The following is a 17,226-nucleotide window of genomic DNA, read 5'->3' on the forward strand; positions in this document are numbered from 1 at the left end:
GCAACGCTCGACGTGAGACAAGACTTTCGCCCTTGTTGTCGATCAGACTCTGCAAAGATTGGCCAATAATGAATGAAACGGCAGTTGCAGCTTGATGTGCGGCCGAAGAAAGGGGATGGCACTGTTGTCTTACAACTAGAATGATTTGCGGGGGTTGAAGATCCACGACAAAGTTCGTTATTGAAGTTGTTTTCTCGAAAGATTGCCTTTCTATCGCGGCAGGACACCATCGCAGCAGCTAGAAGACCTGCAACAGTTAGCAAAGGTTCAAGCAACCATGGAAGCGACGTGTGATTATACCATAGATGCAGTTTGAAACCTCTACAGATGTACATGTGAGCCAAAATCAAGTTTGTTGAACCCTCACTTCCGGGTTTCTTCCAGAATCCATCTCACCGCCTCGATGATGCTCAAGCCAAGGGCCAAGCAGTGAATCTTCTGGTCCATTCAGAATGGTCCTTCGCCCTGATCGTCAGTAAATCAACCGTTGTTGTTGTCTTGACAGACGCCTCTGACATACATGGCAGCAGCAGGTCTCAGAATAGCAAGAATTGCCATGAAAGTTGCCAAGCTGAGATATCACATGCCAGACAATTATGCTTCCGGCTCAACGCGGCAAGACAAACTTAATCGCCAGGACGTTGAGCTTGTACAACACTAAACGCCTTGGCACGGCCATGAGGCGGCTTTGACATGTTGAGACTGCCAATAGCCTATGTAAAGTAATGTACCTATCGTGAGTTTCCACTATGCCAGGTGACGACTGTCTGAGGAATTCGGCCAGCCTCTCATGACTTGTGGTTTTCAGACACTCATGAATAATTTGGTAGCTGAGCAGGGAGTAGAGATGCCTTGAGGGATTGATTTCGAGAGCTCGGATATCTATAAAAGCCCCCTTCATCCTTCCTCATCACTCACAATCACACTCTTCTATCACAAAAATCAAACAATCACTACATCCAAGATCTCTCAGATCCCCCCAAAACCATTAAAATGAAGGCCTCGTTCTTCCTTGCTCTCCCTGCCATTGTCGCCGCGGCTGCTACCCCTCAGGTGAAGGAGCGACAGGTCCCAAATCTCTTGGACCCTGCGTGTCTTCTCCAGGTCTCTGATATCAGCACTTGTCTCCCAAACCTCGACCTCGACAGCGTTGTTAAATTTGATGACATCCTTCTTTGGTAAGCAAATCGCTGTCTGTATGATGCCAAATCAAGGCTAAAGATTTCATAGCCCCATCAGAATTATTATCCGAATTCTTACTGAATGCGACGCCGTCCCTAACCTTCTCAAGTAAACTGAGGCACCAACTCTTATTCACTTCTTGGAGGATGGGTTGACTATCATGTCATGGATGGAAATAAAAGCCTCGTCCAAAATCAGATACTTGAATTGACAATCTTGAGGCACAATCCTTTCGTCTTAGCGCGTATAATATGTGATCTTAAGCATGGGTTAATTGCCTCCCATAAGGCGTAGTGAATATTGATGGCTTACTTCTCTTGTCATATTCGGAAAAGTTGAACCTTGACATCGACTAGCCTTGTCCAGTCCTCGCTGGAGCGCTAAAGACTTCTCGGCCTTGGGCAAGTAGATCCAAGCTGATTAGTTTGATTCAAAGCCCCATTGCGCCCACGATTTCGTTTTCACGTTAGCAATTCCAGGCGGGGAATTCCATTTCTCGCATCTCGCAGGCGACTGACCGTGACAGAGTCGAAAATGGCCAACAGAATAGTGTTTCTTACCCCCAAGTATTTACAGAAATTCTTCCAAGATGCTGATTCGGGTACCGTATACAAGAAATTGGCGATAATGGGTGTCCACGATGAAGATGGCGAAAGGCAGTTGAGCGGACCGCCCGGGACTCGCGAGGAATTGACCAGCCTCCTCACCAAAGCCTTCGTAGCGCTTGCAAAGGACACCGGAAATCCATTGGGCATCGTCGCTTTGGGTATCCACGCCGAGGGACGCCCCAAGCATCAAATCCAGATCAAGAGCAAACTCGAGGAGCGCTCCGCTATGAAAAGTACCTGGCAGTGCACCAACGACACATTCTTCGTCACGAGGTCACGATGCAATCACTGGCTGCTGCCAAGCTTGAAATTCAATCTCTCAATCTGTTCAACGATACAGACATGAAGCTCTTTGCCTTGGCTAGCGCTCAACTCAACCTAATCGACTGGGATAGGCCTGATATCGCGCATGTGCTGGTGACCGTGACATCTCTCAACACCAACATCTCAACACTAGTGTTTGCTTTCAAAGACCGTAGGGAGGAGTGGGAAGAGGCTGGCGACACAGATTGGCTTGAAAGAGTCACGAACTGGACAGTGCCCCAGATCCGCGCTGAAGCTGAAAACGAGAGAAATTTTACTGGCCTTGCGAGACTTGTCCAGAAATGTCCTCGACTTCAAGACTTCGCTTACCAATTCCTTGGCATCCCCTCCCCGGACTTCCTGAACTGAAAGGCTTCCAATTTCCCAACTGGAAGATCCTGGAATACGTCTCAGAACTCCCCAGCCTTCCCAAACTCAACCGATTGACATTACGGTTCCAACTAACCAAGGAGTCCATCGTTCTCAACCTTCTCAAGCGAACTCGGCATGGAGAGCTGTTCATAGGACCTATGTGGCTAGACCCCGGATATTTCAGGCCTATTTTCGAGTTCTGCAGCAGCCCAGAGTCCAACATGCAAAAGCTCGAGGTTAGAGCTTCTCTATACCAGATGGGTTCAGAGGAGCGTGGCCAAATTCACTTTCATTCGGATCCGTAGACGTTTATCGAGGTCGGAACATCATTTTGTAATTTGTTGCTGAAAGATTCTGGGGCGTTTGATGACAGTCGGGCTCATACATTCTAGTGCGTTCTATTTGATGGAAAAGTCATTCGATCTCTTCCCATATACTTGACCTGAGTAGAGATCTCGGTGACCTTATACAATTCAGGATTCAGTGATGAAAATCTTGATTTCATAAGCTAACAGGATATCTCAATTCAAAAGTGCTGCATTCTGCGTTAAAAGGCCTAAACTGCTCTTTTCTTGCCCTCCTCGATAGCTAACTCAACTCCCTTGACTGTCTCATCGACCTTCGACAGGAAGACGGAGTGCGATGCTTTTGAGTGAAATTGCACGGCATTCGGACCCAGCATACCTGCCATTTGCTCTTGCACCACAGGGAACAGCGCTTTGTCCTCGTCACAGAAGAAGTACATGGTCTCGATATCGTGCCATGGCTCGTATGTGACAGTGTCTGTGAAAACACGACCTGATTGGTGCTTGAGCGTCTTCATGGCGCTTTCAAGTGCCTCGCCACTTAGATCGTGGTAGAAAATCTCCTCTGGTGTGTCTGCGTACACATAATCTCCCTGCCGATAGTTAGAAAGGGCTGCCCTCTGGCGAGAATTCCTGAGCTTGCTTACCTTGGGGTTCATCCAGGGCAGGAATTGACCGCCGAGCATTTGCTTGATGCTCAGGCCCAGCGGCGTGACGAACGCAGCTAGGTACACAAACATGATGACACCACCGGAAAGACCTTGCTCCTTGCGTTGGCGGTATCCAAGCCCCTTCACGGCATTGGCACCGACCAAACCACCATATGAGTGGACAACAAGGACGATCTGTTCTCCTTTATCGGCTAGACGCTGAAGGGCAGTTCGTACAGCATCTGCATCATCGTCAAGACCCTTGGTGGGAGGCTCAGCTCCTACAGATGGATACTCAACAGCCTCGGTTGTCCATCCCCGGCTGTGAAGAGCCTCGCGAACGGGGTCAAAGCAAGAGGCCAAGTGCCAAGCGCCTGGGGCAAATACGATGGTAGGGTTAGGAGACATCTCGCAAAAAAAGTTTAGATGATGAAGTAGAATCTGGGGTAAACCAGGTTGTTATCGGGACTGCTTTTATACACACGGGTCACTGAACTAAGGCATATTCGGGGTATAGCTAACCCCTTTCCTCCCCCGTGGGGTACACGTTGCTCAAATGCCGGGTCTAGATGTTGGAGATCTGCTGCGACCTACCATTTTTGTATTAGATATATTCTTTGCAGCTTCTCCCTGCGCCTTGAAAGCTTGTCTGTTGGCAGTAAACGGAGCTTAGTTGGCTTCCATTCTTTAGCTTCCGAGAATACCCTCCTCCGATAGGTCAAACACGCCAAATATCTCAAGAACCCTTCATGAAACCCAGCATCCGAACCTGATAGTGGCCACGTGCCGTGTCTCGAGCTTGAAACTCAGTCCTCATCCAATGATTATGAGGCTTATTCTGATATAGAAGATCGACTCAGAATCTACCGAGTCAGTCTCCGCGGAAGCAACGTGGAGATCTTCCCCGCAAAGGAAGCCCCGAGCTCAAACTCCAACAGTGTCGGAAAGCAGCGAGCGGGGGTCGGAAGCCGGGTGTTCCCCAACTTTTTGTCTATTTCTTGGGCTTTTTTGGTCTGGAAGAGTCGGAAGCGTCTATGACGGCAGAATGGGGTCTAGCTAGCGTTCCGGAGTGAGCAAAAACATCTTCATTCCTAATTATTAAAAGAATAACCACTACTCGTTACCTTGTGTCAATTGCTTCAATCAGATTTCTTTCTTTATTCATCATTTACTAATCAATATGGCTATCTCATCGAACACCACGAAACCATTCGACATAGCCATTGTCGGTGGTGGTATTGCCGGTCTGACTCTGGCTATCGCCCTTCACCACCGCAATGTTCCCGTTATGCTCTATGAGCGAGCCGACAACTTTCACGAGATCGGCGCAGGTGTCTCATTCACTCCCAATGCCGTGGCAGCGATGAAGATGTGCCATCCTGGTGTACACGACGCTTTTCTCAAAGTCTGCACCTGGAATGGCTGGGAGTCTAAGCGCAAGACCTGGTTTGACTTCCTAGACGGCACCACCGAGGATGACAACGTGGCTTTCAGCATCAAGACTCCTCTCGGTCAGAACGGTGTTCACAGAGCGCAGTTCCTCAACGAGCTTATTCACCTTTTACCTTCAGACAAGGTGCAATTCAACAAACACATTGACAACGCAGTGGAAGAGCCCAATGGCAAGGTTCGCATGAACTTTTCCGATGGCACAACGGCATTTGCCGATGCTCTGATTGGTTGTGATGGTATCGGATCTCGCGTCCGGAGGATCCTTTTTGGAGAGAATCACCCATGTGCAAGACCTCGGTACTCTCACAAGTATGCTTATCGTGGCCTCATTCCCATGGACAAAGCTATTGCAGCTGTCGGTGAGGAGAGGGCGCGAAATGCATGCATGCACGTAAGTTGATGTCCCGTATGCGATACCGAACAGAATGTTGACAACTCAGATGGGACAAGATGGCCATGTCTTGACCTTCCAAGTCAACCACGGCGAGAAGCTCAACGTTGTCGCGTTCCGCACAGATCCAAATGAGTGGAGTGATCCTACAAGGCTGACCAAGACGGCGCACCGCCAGAATGCTTTAGATGACTTCAAAGGTTACAATAGCACTGTGACAAACCTTTTGAAGCTAACAGAAGAGACTCTTAGTGTAGTATGTCTAACATCAGCATCTATACGGACCAAATACTGACTAATTTTCGCAGTGGGCCATCTTTGACCTTGGTGACAACCCCGTCCCATCATTCTATAAAGGCAGAATAGCTATCCTCGGCGACGCCGCCCATGCCACAAGTCCTCACCATGGCGCTGGAGCTGGTTTCTGTATAGAAGATAGCGCAGTCATGGCTGAGATTCTCGCTGATGAGCGCGTACAAAATCTGTCAGATATCGAGGCTGCATTTGCTGCTTATGATGAGTCGAGAAGAGAGAGGGGCCAATGGCTCGTCGATAGCAGCAGGTTTGTTGGAAATGCATATGAGTGGAGGGCAGAGGGTGTTGGAAAGGATATTCCCAAGATCGAGCAGGAGATCAACGAGCGAATTGGTGTCATTTCTAATATTGACCTTGCGAAATCATGCGAGGCGGCTAGGGAGTTGTTGAACAAGAAACGAGCTTAGACAGATACCTTTCAAATTCAAATAATCTTACACAAGGAACAATAGCCCTATCCATTCTGATATCCATTATGTATTCATCAACAAAACCTGCAAACTTTTCCCCGTTTTCATGCTCAAGTTTCCCCCGGCATCTTGCTTGCAGAACAAACAGATCATGACATCAGGAAGTTGTCGCCTCCGCCGCTGCACAAAGCGCTGGCAAACTAGGCATCAATTTTCTGGTAAGGTACTTACCTGAGTGAATGCTGTTGTCTCTCAGCCTTGCTCATTCTGGTGATATCAAACTCGTGCCCCCCGAGCTTGGTAGACCCCTTATCATCCTTGAAGTCTCAGAGCTGTAAAATCGTCAACTTTGTCATTCTCAGAGTAACAGGGGGAAAAACTTACTCTATAGTTCCATTTCACGTTGTTCCACTTGCCCATCCACTGAGCCCATTCCTCTCGATGATCTTTGATATCCTCTCGGTCCTCCTCGAAGTTATGCGGTGCGGTAAGTTTGATGCCAGCCTCCTCGGCGAGGTCAATGATCTTGTAGATCCAAGACCAATTTTCTTCGTCGACGCCATAGTCCGACTGCTCACGACCCCATCGGATAAACATGAAGAGAACAAGGCCGAGATTGTGAATCTCTGAGTCGGGCTTGAAGACGTCTTCCTTCTTCAAGACCTCGATGGTAACGAGGATGAGGGCGCCCACAACATGATTTGGGGCATCATAGCCTCATCCTTAGGGCCACGGTGAATGTGACGCTTGCGCGAACCTCTTGGAACCTGAGAGCTCTCACCTTGCGCCGCTGCTACGTCTTCATTGGTTCGGGCGCTTTTAGACGCAGGCTGGCTATTGTCGGGCCCATCGTGAGTGCGTTTACTCTGACCATTGGTTGATCTTTTGGGAGGTATGTTGAATAGAATTGGGTGATGATGATAACGCGAACTTACGTCACTTGATTTTCAGGGGCTCTCCAATTTATGATAGTGAAGCTCAAATTTCGAACCGGCCTGGGATACGTCACTGGTAGCCATAAGAAAGCAATTAGGTGTTTCCATCTCGACGCGTCAAAATACTTACTCTAGATAGGACGCGTATTCGTAAGATATCCGCGATGACGAGGGGAGAATGACAGACGCAAGTAGAGAAGACTCAAGAATATTCAATAGCATACATTCTCTGTTACTTAATAATATTTACATGAGCTGGCAGTATACTTGTGAGCGCTGCTTTGCGTAATTGCTCAAACTCGTCTTTCAAAATTAGCTGCGATTACGGTAGCTCATTCCATACACAAGTTGCTCTAGCTTCCCCTTCATACCGCAACAACGATACCCAAAGAATGCCAAGTCATTTAAAAATCATTGGATTATAAATTTTAAAACTCAATTTATTTATTCGCTCGCTCTCATAAACCACACGCTCAGTCCGTTGCGACCTTCACGGGTCGTCCTGTGGTGATGCTTCGCCCCGCCATTGCAGGAGCATCGTCATTTGCACTCAGTGTCTCCATTGCTCGACTATTCCGGATCAACATTAATATTTGAATCCAATTCAAAGCTTGGATTTGGGATTCTTACCCTTGATACCAAGTGCCTCGGCCTCTTGAATTACTGTGGTTGGGATATGCTCCCCCAAGCTTTCATGTTCTGGTTCCCATCCGAGGACCTTTCGAGCCCGGTCAGCTCCAGCGCGCGCGTTTGTTCCCAACAGGACAGAGCCATGGGGAATGATGCTGTCTATTTCCTTTGCATCGAGATTGTCGACTTCTGTGGTCGGGATGAGATTAAAGTCATTCGCAGCGACAGCGATGCGACGTGAGATCTCGGCAAATGACTGTAGCCAATCTGTTAGCACCAAAATGTCGTACACTTGACGATGTTTGCAAAACCCACCAGTTCTCCAGCACCGGTGAAAAAGAGGCCCTTAGCCCCCCAGATGTTCTCATCTTGATTGCCCTCAACCGCCTTCTCAACCAAACCGACAAAGATGCGGCTCAAATCGGCGATGTGAATGTTCCCCCAGCGACTTTCGCCAGAGCCAACTTGTAGGCCCTTCTTGCGCTCCAATGTCGCTTTGGCCAGCCCGGGAATTTGGATGCTGCGCCGATTGCCGGGACCACGACCTTGGCCGTAAATAATAGGAGGAACAACCAGCGCCGTCTTGACATTCGAGTTTTGCTCCGAAACTGAAAAGATGTAGTTGTCCACTGCGCGGCTTGGGTATTGCTTGATGAGCGACTTGATCGAGTCGATACCAGTCAGATCATTGTAGATGGCATCACTGCCTGTACCAAAGACCCGCGACTTGTCGGCCAGCTCACCAGCCGCCAACGCGCTCGCGCCTGAGATTTGGATGTAATAGGGAGACTTCGCGCTATCAGGTCGTTCCGAGAGGGCCTCATAGATGGTCTGGACACTCTTCAAGTGGCCGGTCGCCGCGAGATCTGGAGAGTATCAGTACAATGCCTTCAGGTTAGGATTGGGGACAAGGATGTTAAACGTACGGAGCACGACGTCAGCATCCTGGGCTTCCTGTGCAATAACATCGGCGTCATCAAGTCCGCCAGTAACAAGCTGCACCTGACTATAATTCTTGGTTATGGCCGCTCCCTTCGAAGCATCACGAACTAAGGCTCGGACTTTGTATTCGGGGTGCGACTTCAACAGCGTGTGAAGGACATCACCGCCAATGTAGCCAGTAGCGCCGGTACTGTTTTGTTTCCAGCGGGTCAGTTAAAGTTACAGTGGGTGCGGGGTCAAACTAACAGGAAGATCTTGGTCATGGTTGGTGTTTGTCTGCGTAGAAAGCAGCCTGTGAATGATGGTTGGTGTTTGTTAATTTCGAAGAGGGGAAGTTTGCATATTTAACTGCTTGCGACAATGTTCAGCATGTGAAACCAGAAGTTTTATCGCAATTAGATTGCTTCATAAGCAGTTCTTGCAACAAACGGCTATTCTCGCGTCATGTTGAGAGTGCAGTTTAGCGGGGCACGCCCTGTATTCCAGGGTCGCCCATACTGGAAAGTGTCCCCGACGCCCTGAAAGAAATCGGATTACAAAGACACGCTGCGGCTATTATCGTACTTCGTTTCCCACGGCTATTGTCGCAAACACAAATGACGACATCGGCTTGCCTCAATCAGGGTAAAGTCTAGAACACCAGGGAATTCCGTGGACGGGGAATAGCAAATCTGTCAATGTTAATGGCTGGAGAATTGATAGGAAGGTCTTTGAGATGGGAATGCATGCTGCGCTCTGATCATGCACAACAGCCGACAAATAGTCAAGGCATTGAGTGCAAAGGAAGAAAGGGAAGCCCCAAACCAGGGAGAGATTGTTACAATCCACGGTCAAACGAGCCTGAATTAATTATTGCGCCTGCTATTGTATGGCTTCAAGGGCTCATCAGCTTTCACATAGCAACTATCCCACGAATGTTAAGCTGGAGAAGGCACTGGGCGGCAACGGAGTACGAAGAGTTCTCTTGATTGACTATTCTACAGATCTAAATGACAGCGCGTTCCATCAGAGGCTCATTGTGAGGAATCCGGCCATAACCCAAAGCCGACTAATCCAGAGTGCGAAACTCTCCGTACGTGATAAGCTCTGTGACACCTCGTCCACAAGCAGGAGCTTGTTGACTTCCATGTCCAGAAAACCCGGCACAGAGCAACAGGTTGGAGACTTCAGTACGCGGTCCAATGATGGCATTATGATCGAACGTGTTGAACTCGTAATGGCTCATCCACGAGTGCGTGTCCTCTGTAGTGGAAAACTGAGGAACTCGCTTCTTGAGAACAGGCAGCATCTTCAAGTTCCATACATCCTCCGCGTAGCTGAAATCATCAGGGTTGACAGCAACATCAAGACCGATCGGAGAACAGCCTACGAGGTAATCCTTCTTTCCGTATGATTGCATATGAACGCCAGTAGGATCAATGGTGAGCGGGAGATCTTGAGACAGAGGTTCAACGACAGAGACGATATACGTGGATCTGCGGCGAGCCTCAATCGGGAGATCTATATCAGCAAGCCGCGAGACCTCAGCAGCTATGGTTCCTGTGGCGTTGACAACGTTATCAACACTGATGCTCTCCCCAGTCTCGAGAGTAACAGAAGTGATTTTGTTGCCGACGCGAGTCATTCCAACAACTTCATTGTTGATGTAATCGACCCCAAGCTGTGGAGATTCTTTGCGCAGGCTATAGGCCATGCCGAGGGCGTCAAAGGCACCTTCGTCAACAGTGTTGAGACTGCCCGCCTGGATGTCGTCCAGAACAAATAAAGGATACTTGGATGCTATCTCATCAGCCGACAGCATCTCAGTCCCAGCACCGCAGTGAGCCTGAAGCTTTTGATCTTCCTCAAGAACCCCAGCAAACTCAGAAGTATCAGCGAGATACAGATAGCCGAAGTTACGGAGGGGGATATCCGGGATGCCGTCGCCATCCTCGCACTTGAGGTTCTTCCGAAAAGCTTTAATAAATTCGGCAGCATACTGAGCAATCTCGACATTGATGTCGGTTACAGATTGCTGACGCATGCAGTTATTGCTGGCCTGAGTTGCAAAGTAGGCAAGAGATGGGCCTTTCTCAACGAGAACTTTGCCTGAAGTCAGGGTTCGACACGAGAAATCAGGCAATTGCTGAGACGCTTGTTGCGCCGCCTATGATGACGACATCGTAGGAGGCTGAAAAAGAATGTTGAGGGAACGGCGGAGTATCCATGGCTTTGAGGTGTGAAGCTGTGCTAGTTGAATTTAGACAGAGGCAGCGACGGATTTGTGAAGCTTGATGGAGAGAGGCAATAACGGCCGCTCTTCGGATTATATATCATCTCGAGAAAGCGCTTCCTGCCATGGTCTTAATTAGAGAACAACGCTTAACCACGGGGGTTGGTGTTTGCAAGGACTCTTGTATTGAGAAGGCTTTAGAGTCGGTATAGCTGTTCACCTGTAAAGGTTTACCTGAGTACGTATCCGCGAAGCAGCACAATTGTTACGATGGGGAGAGCGACTTGCCTTGATTTGTCACCCTAAAGTTCCTTCGGTGAATTACACAATTGAAGACCGACTATCCCCAGAAGCCTGGACTGCATGAAAGGGGCTACAAAGTCCTGAGAAGCGACGGTAAGCGCGCGGCAGATGGCGGTTCATCAAGATCTCGGCCGCGGAGTTCCGTGGGTAACTGACGCTAGCTATTTCTGATAGTGCCGATTCGATGCGCTGTGGCGAAATTTCTCAACTAGGGACCCAGCAGTTGGTTGACTAATGCTGGAAGCATTACCCCTTACAGCGCTTCCCTTCTATCGACTGTATCGTTTGACCATTGGTGATGGACCGGTTTACCTTCGTTTGGACTCTATCGCATAGCTACAGTCACCTTGCTAGATAAGGACCAGTTGGTTTGATCCCTAACAGTACTCGTTAGTGGCGTATCAACTCAAACACAATTTGTGTCTTCACACTATTATCTGTCTTCAATTACCAGTCATCAATCATGAAGGTTGTAAGCCATGCCCGGATGCTCAAAGGTACGTAACATAACGAGAGACATCCTACAAGAAGCTCAAAGCTGATAAGTACCAGCCTGCGATCTTTGTGTGTCGAGAAAGATCAAATGTGACTTGGCCAAGCCAACCTGTTCAAACTGCCAATGAAACAAGCCCAGCCAATTCTTCTTCGACTCCCGCAAGGTATGCGGATGCTCTTTGAGCTCAACGAATAACCATGCTAATTTTCATCAGGGACGAGACAATCGAGTCACGTTTGGCTCAGATCGAAGCAAGACTGAGCCAAATCACCACCGAGAAGCCATCCGACATTTCACATCACGATGCAACCGGCTTGAACATCCAGAATTTCCCCGAGATCCGCGTGTACAAGGTCTCAGACATGTGGAACGAAGCTACGACATTACCTTGCCTTGGAATTTCACCACAGTTTCCAACAGGAGCCATGTTGGCTCAAACAGGAAAGCTTGAGCTGCCACCACTTCAAGAAGTCATGGACGTCCTGGAGAGATACTTCGATAGCTATGGCCGCTACATGCCTCTGTTTGACAAGGTATCCTTCATGAAGATGACGGTCGACTGGTACTCTAAGAATGAAAGGAGCTAATTGATTCCTTGGGCTGTCGTCAACCTTGTTCTCGCTGTGACTTACCGCATCATGGATGATGTACCGATCGAGGAGCCAAAGCTGGCTCAGTGTACGAGCAACGTGAAGTCTGTCACGACCGACTTGATGGCCTGGAGTGGCGATATTTTAGGTTTGCAGGTTCTGCCTGGCATGCTCATACTGTTTCAGGGAACAAAGAATCCGCAACTCGCAATAGTACTCATCGGAAGTGCCATCCGTCTTGCACAAAGCATGGGACTTCCTTCTGCCAGAGCATCCGACGATCCTGATGAAGCAGCACAACGTCACCGAGTTTTCTGGATAGCCTACATCCTGAACAAGGCATGACGTGAAAAGTCTCAGCTTGGCTGTCTGCAGCAACTAACTCTCAGGGACAGGATCTTGCCTTTCGCACCAAAGCGCCCTACACCCAATTCGATGCCGAAACCGATCTTGAACTTCCGGATCAGCGTGTAGATGACGACACTGGAATACTAGAGTCACGCACAGGGACGATTAGGTTCAACTACTTGCGTGTTCGGTCCGAGTTGGCAATAATTCAAGGCAAAGTGCACAACTTCCTCTACAGCAGGACAGCTCAACGACTGTCCCAAGAGCAACGGGCAGAGACCAAGGACCGTGTCGAACAAATTGCTCGCCAACTGGCGCAGCGCGTTACCACTGGAGCTCCTACGATCAGACAAACTGTTCCAAGATTTCTCGACAATCTCAGTTCACCTTGTGATGAACATGTATAACCGACACCTCGAATGCCTCTACAGGATTCATGGGACCTTTGTTTTTGATGAGACGTGGATTGACAGGGCACGGTGCTACCTTTCTCCCACTGTGAATCCGACTGGGGATGATGGTATCGATGGCAGGATCAACCAGAAAGAGATCAGTTCATTGCCCTGTGCGTGGTCCGATTGCGTCGAGCATTCAAGGCTTGGCCTAGAATTGTCGGCGTTTGGGAGAGAGACAGAGTATTCAACCTGGTAAGTTGGACCTCGACCATTCCGAGCATACGGACTGACAAAGTAACCAGGCTTCATGCTTGCTGCAATCTTTCGGGCTTGATCGTTTTGCTGGTCAACATCATCGAGTTCCCCGAGCAGCCGTCCGTCATGTCGGATTGGAGCTTGATTGTAGGAATCCGTAACAAATTCGACCAAACAAATGCCGTAGCCTCGAAAGAGCCATTCTTTCTGCTCCAGATAGCTCAGAACTGAATCGCAAAGCTTCTGGGCAGGTCAAGCGGCTCGCTCATATTTCGTCACTCAATCATCAGAAAGCCGCATTCCCTGAGCCTTGGGCCAACCCGGACCTTATGTTCCTATAGTGAACTGACATGTCCTTTCATGAGTTAGAGGGACTGTCTAGTCCGTCAGAACTATGCGATATTGGGCCATCCTTCATGACCGTCACTTGATGATGACCCCCGCAAACAGCCCCACAATTCGGGGGAAGAAACCCCGAGTAATGCTCCCCCTCCCCCAAACTGAGCATGTCATCCAATCGTGACCATTCTTGATAAATACCGCGCGTGCCTCTTGTTATCACTTTGGGGGTCTCGGATTCACTGAAATTCAATACCAGACCAACATGGCCGAAACTCAAGGAGCACGAAAGCGATATGCCGTTGTTGGTACCGGCGGCCGCTCAAGCTTCTTCTACTCGGCCATCGCAACAGAATACAGCAAAACGTCATGCATTGTAGCCCTTTGCGACACAAATCAGACGCGTATGAACTATGCAAACTTCAAGCTGAAGTCACTCGGTCATGGCGAGGTTCCAACGTATCTAGCCAGCAACTTCGATCAGATGATCAAAGAGTCAAAGCCAGACGAAGTCATCATCACAACCATGGATCGAACACACAATATCTACATCGTCAGAGCTCTCGAACTAGGATGTAATGTCATTACTGAGAAGCCGATGACCATTGACGCCCCTAGATGCAAGGAAATATTCTCAGCAGTCGAGAGAACTGGTCAGAAAGTTCGCGTCACTTTCAACTACAGATATGCGCCTCACAACACTAAAGTTTTCGAGCTGCTGAGATCCGGAGCTATTGGGAAAGTCACAAGTGTTCACTTTGGTAAGTCTGTGATTGGAGCATATCGAAAAAGATAGATGCTAACACAACCATAGAATGGATGCTGAACACCAGCCACGGAGCCGACTACTTCCGCCGTTGGCACAGGGACAAGCGCAACAGCGGTGGCCTTTTGGTACACAAGTCAACCCATCACTTCGACCTTGTCAACTTCTGGCTTCAAACCAGACCTCAAACCGTATTTGCCACAGGCGACCTTGCCTTTTACGGCCGAGAGAACGCAGAGAAGCGAGGCGAGACCAAGTTCTACACCCGCGCCCATGGCAGCGAAGTGGCAAAAGCCGACCCTTTTGCCCTTCACCTCGATGAGAATCCCCAGTTGAAGGCTATGTACCTGGATGCTGAGCACGAGGATGCTTACTACCGCGACCAGAGCGTCTTCGGTGACGGTATCAGCATCGAAGACACCATGAACGTTCTCGTCAAGTACCGCAACGGAGCTAGTCTCTCATACTCCCTTACAGCATACGCACCATGGGAGGGTTTCCGAGTTAGCTTCAATGGAACTGGTGGACGTCTTGAAGTTGAGGTCGTAGAGAACAGCTACGTCAACTCAGGTGGTGATCAGGCACATGAGGGATCTCTAGAGAGTCGCAAGATCCTACTTAGACCTCTCTTCGAGAAGCCAAGAGAGATCAAGGTCGAAGATGGTGTTGGCGCTCACGGAGGTGGAGATACTGTTCTACTGAATGATCTCTTTGGAACGCCAGTGTCGGATGAGTACATGCGAGCGGCGAGCCATATCGATGGTGCTGCCTCAATACTTACCGGAATCGCGGCTAACCGGTCTATTGCTACGGGACAAGCGATAAACGTAGATGATATTTTGCTAGTTCCCAGTTCCTGAACGTAAGAAGCTCAAGCATAATCTTCACCGGTACGAAATAAAAGTTACTATAGCTACTATGAACAAAACCAGTAACATTTACGCAATATTGCTTGCTTCTGACTCCTCACCCATGCGTATCTTCTCTTGAATAATAAACAACTCTTGCTCCCGCGCACTCTTCTCAAGATCGAGGAAAGACCAGATTCCAATAGCACTGACCAAGCTCAAAGCAAACAAGAAGTAAAAGGGAGCACTGTTGTTGGTACCACCGGGGGTAGCATCAATGATAGCACTGCTGATGAAGGGTCCGATGAAACTGGACGATTTGCCGATGATGTTGAACAGGGAGAAGAAAAGAAACTCGTGTCCTCGAGGTGTGACGGAGCTGATCATGATCTGCGAGTAACTGTACCAGGGACAGACAAATAGTCCATAGAAAGCCTGATACAGCCAGATCTCCCAGACGTTCTTGAAGCCAAACTTATCGGTCCAGTTGCCAATCATGCCCCAGCCGTCGAGAAGGATGATAAAGACCATGACGGCGTTGAACATGGCCTTGACACTGAGGTTGAAGTGTTTCTGGATGAGCCAAAAGGCACCAATGCCGATAGCTTGAGCGACAATACCGACGATGAGGAGGTACGTCAAAGTGAGAGTCTCGTAGCTGACAACCTGGTTCTGAAGGGTGCCGATAACCGTGACGGTGGTGTTTAGAGAATCTCCCAGGAGGAAGTATCCAACAAGATAGATCAAGCTCTGCTTCAGTTGCCAGATTTGAGTGAGGGCCTCCCAAAGCTGCCAGAATCCGACGGTAATCATGTTCAAATGATCCGGGACCTTCATTCCTGGACGTTTCTTCTCGAATATGAACCAGGGAATCGAGAGGACAAGCCAACAAGCAGTAGCGAAAGCAATCAAAACAGACAGACCCCAGTTGTTGTTTTCGGCACTCTTGTCGACTTTGACACCAAACATGATGCCCACGATAATGGCTAGAATAACTACTTCGCCAACAGACTGGATATAGAAGGCAACGTTGCTGAGCCTGCTCCTCTCCATCTCATCTTTGCGATCCATCTCGCTTTGGGTGATTTCTCCAGACTCGAACTGGAGGGCAGCTTCTTTCAGCTGCGGAGTGTTTCTGGCGAGAGAGGGAAACGCAGCGGTCCAGTAAGTCAAAGTCATCTGATATGCTATTAAGCCGACGATGTAAAGAGCTGTGCCAGTTTGCCACTTGCTGGGATCATGGACCCCCAGCCAGGCAAAGCCGATGCCATATGCGACGATTGACCAGACCAGAAGAATCCATCGTCGACCAGTTCCGAAATCTGCGTAGGCTCCAATAATGAGAAAGAGAACAGCCTGGATGGCGAAAGATATGCCATTGGCAAGTAGGACAATGCTGTTGACGTCTCGTGCGCGACCCGCAAATGGTAAAAGGCCAGTATCACTGGGCGCCGCCTGCGACAGCAGATTCTGGAAAGCAGTCGGTCCAAAATTGAACAAGGCGAGTCCATTTGAACCAATGTAGTACGCGTACCACGACCAGATCTCCTTCTTGGTTGTCTCAGGCATGTCGCCCTCTGCCAGCGTAGGCACTATGATACCTGCGCTAACATCTTGCTTGGCAGTCTCGTCATGCAGGTCTTTGGACACCCTGGTCTCTGCTGTCGCGGGATCTGCTTGCGATGCCATCTTTGGAGATTATTTGTGAGGGGGAAAATACGTTGGAGTAAGAGTTCAATTGAGTTCTCCACGAGGCATTTAACTTAATCGTGTCGCAACATGGAGATGCCGTGTAACCGTTCTTATGGTGGACCGTGATCCTAGATGACAAAATAACTTGGGTAGACTAGCACAAGTTCAGTACTGGGTTTATTTTGACACTATGTGTCTAGACCTGATGTTTTCTTACTCCTCGAGGACATGATAGGCAGATTGTTGATCAAACGTTGCTAGTCCTCGGGGGGGCAAAATACACGACCCGTAACGGGTCCGGTTACTCCATGGGGTTAGTTCGGGGAGATCGAGGGACTTTTGCTATCGCTATTTTCCGATGTTCAAGATAAGCTCAGAAAAGATCGATCACTAATCGTCTCCACGAGATTGATTCAGACAGATCAAAACAAAAAACTCATGTTTCGTACCCTAGACTCAAGTTGCATTTATTCTACGGAAAGGTCCA

At 48.9% G+C, this 17,226-nt stretch overlaps 11 protein-coding genes across 11 annotated transcripts; 6 read left to right on the forward strand and 5 right to left on the reverse strand.

Annotated features, from left to right (window-relative positions):
* Positions 1 to 993: 993 nt before the first annotated feature.
* Positions 994 to 1,294, forward strand: FVEG_16425 (hypothetical protein; the record flags this gene model as incomplete). Its single annotated transcript, XM_018905659.1, has 2 exons — positions 994 to 1,178; positions 1,231 to 1,294. 2 exons carry the CDS (start codon positions 994 to 996, stop codon positions 1,292 to 1,294), a joined length of 249 nt encoding a protein of 82 aa, XP_018755360.1.
* A 515-nt stretch (positions 1,295 to 1,809) lies between these two features.
* Positions 1,810 to 2,770, forward strand: FVEG_08765 (hypothetical protein; the record flags this gene model as incomplete). The annotated part of the gene is made up of 3 exons (XM_018897649.1): positions 1,810 to 2,023; positions 2,131 to 2,397; positions 2,466 to 2,770. The coding sequence occupies 3 exons, from the start codon at positions 1,810 to 1,812 to the stop codon at positions 2,768 to 2,770; spliced, it is 786 nt and encodes a 261-aa protein (XP_018755359.1).
* A 251-nt stretch (positions 2,771 to 3,021) lies between these two features.
* FVEG_08764 (hypothetical protein) lies at positions 3,022 to 3,828 on the reverse strand (the record flags this gene model as incomplete). The annotated part of the gene is made up of 2 exons (XM_018897648.1): positions 3,022 to 3,363; positions 3,418 to 3,828. The coding sequence occupies 2 exons, from the start codon at positions 3,826 to 3,828 to the stop codon at positions 3,022 to 3,024; spliced, it is 753 nt and encodes a 250-aa protein (XP_018755358.1).
* A 772-nt stretch (positions 3,829 to 4,600) lies between these two features.
* Positions 4,601 to 6,018, forward strand: FVEG_08763 (salicylate hydroxylase; the record flags this gene model as incomplete). Its single annotated transcript, XM_018897647.1, has 3 exons — positions 4,601 to 5,263; positions 5,313 to 5,519; positions 5,572 to 6,018. The coding sequence occupies 3 exons, from the start codon at positions 4,601 to 4,603 to the stop codon at positions 5,983 to 5,985; spliced, it is 1,284 nt and encodes a 427-aa protein (XP_018755357.1). The 3' UTR covers positions 5,986 to 6,018.
* A 197-nt stretch (positions 6,019 to 6,215) lies between these two features.
* Positions 6,216 to 7,007, reverse strand: FVEG_16424 (hypothetical protein; the record flags this gene model as incomplete). Its single annotated transcript, XM_018905658.1, has 3 exons — positions 6,216 to 6,305; positions 6,373 to 6,704; positions 6,980 to 7,007. The coding sequence occupies 3 exons, from the start codon at positions 7,005 to 7,007 to the stop codon at positions 6,216 to 6,218; spliced, it is 450 nt and encodes a 149-aa protein (XP_018755356.1).
* Positions 7,008 to 7,336: 329 nt separating this feature from the next.
* FVEG_16423 (hypothetical protein) lies at positions 7,337 to 8,758 on the reverse strand (the record flags this gene model as incomplete). Its single annotated transcript, XM_018905657.1, has 5 exons — positions 7,337 to 7,493; positions 7,554 to 7,809; positions 7,869 to 8,419; positions 8,480 to 8,685; positions 8,742 to 8,758. The coding sequence occupies 5 exons, from the start codon at positions 8,756 to 8,758 to the stop codon at positions 7,474 to 7,476; spliced, it is 1,050 nt and encodes a 349-aa protein (XP_018755355.1). The 3' UTR covers positions 7,337 to 7,473.
* A 785-nt stretch (positions 8,759 to 9,543) lies between these two features.
* FVEG_08761 (hypothetical protein) lies at positions 9,544 to 10,518 on the reverse strand (the record flags this gene model as incomplete). Its single annotated transcript, XM_018897646.1, has 1 exon — positions 9,544 to 10,518. The coding sequence occupies one exon, from the start codon at positions 10,516 to 10,518 to the stop codon at positions 9,544 to 9,546; it is 975 nt and encodes a 324-aa protein (XP_018755354.1).
* Positions 10,519 to 11,489: 971 nt separating this feature from the next.
* Positions 11,490 to 12,093, forward strand: FVEG_16422 (hypothetical protein; the record flags this gene model as incomplete). The annotated part of the gene is made up of 3 exons (XM_018905656.1): positions 11,490 to 11,507; positions 11,563 to 11,669; positions 11,721 to 12,093. 3 exons carry the CDS (start codon positions 11,490 to 11,492, stop codon positions 12,091 to 12,093), a joined length of 498 nt encoding a protein of 165 aa, XP_018755353.1.
* Positions 12,094 to 12,144: 51 nt separating this feature from the next.
* On the forward strand, positions 12,145 to 12,851 carry FVEG_16421 (hypothetical protein; the record flags this gene model as incomplete). Its single annotated transcript, XM_018905655.1, has 2 exons — positions 12,145 to 12,405; positions 12,492 to 12,851. The coding sequence occupies 2 exons, from the start codon at positions 12,145 to 12,147 to the stop codon at positions 12,849 to 12,851; spliced, it is 621 nt and encodes a 206-aa protein (XP_018755352.1).
* A 767-nt stretch (positions 12,852 to 13,618) lies between these two features.
* FVEG_08759 (oxidoreductase) lies at positions 13,619 to 15,147 on the forward strand. Its single transcript, XM_018897644.1, has 2 exons — positions 13,619 to 14,194; positions 14,248 to 15,147. Exons 1-2 carry the CDS (start codon positions 13,699 to 13,701, stop codon positions 15,057 to 15,059), a joined length of 1,308 nt encoding a protein of 435 aa, XP_018755351.1. The 5' UTR covers positions 13,619 to 13,698; the 3' UTR covers positions 15,060 to 15,147.
* On the reverse strand, positions 15,019 to 16,792 carry FVEG_08760 (hypothetical protein). Its single transcript, XM_018897645.1, has one exon. It carries the CDS (start codon positions 16,734 to 16,736, stop codon positions 15,138 to 15,140), a length of 1,599 nt encoding a protein of 532 aa, XP_018755350.1. The 5' UTR covers positions 16,737 to 16,792; the 3' UTR covers positions 15,019 to 15,137.
* Positions 16,793 to 17,226: the final 434 nt, after the last annotated feature.

This window comes from Fusarium verticillioides, chromosome 10, assembly GCF_000149555.1.
Source record: "Fusarium verticillioides 7600 chromosome 10, whole genome shotgun sequence".
In the NCBI taxonomy this organism is placed as follows: Eukaryota; Fungi; Ascomycota; class Sordariomycetes; order Hypocreales; family Nectriaceae; genus Fusarium; species Fusarium verticillioides.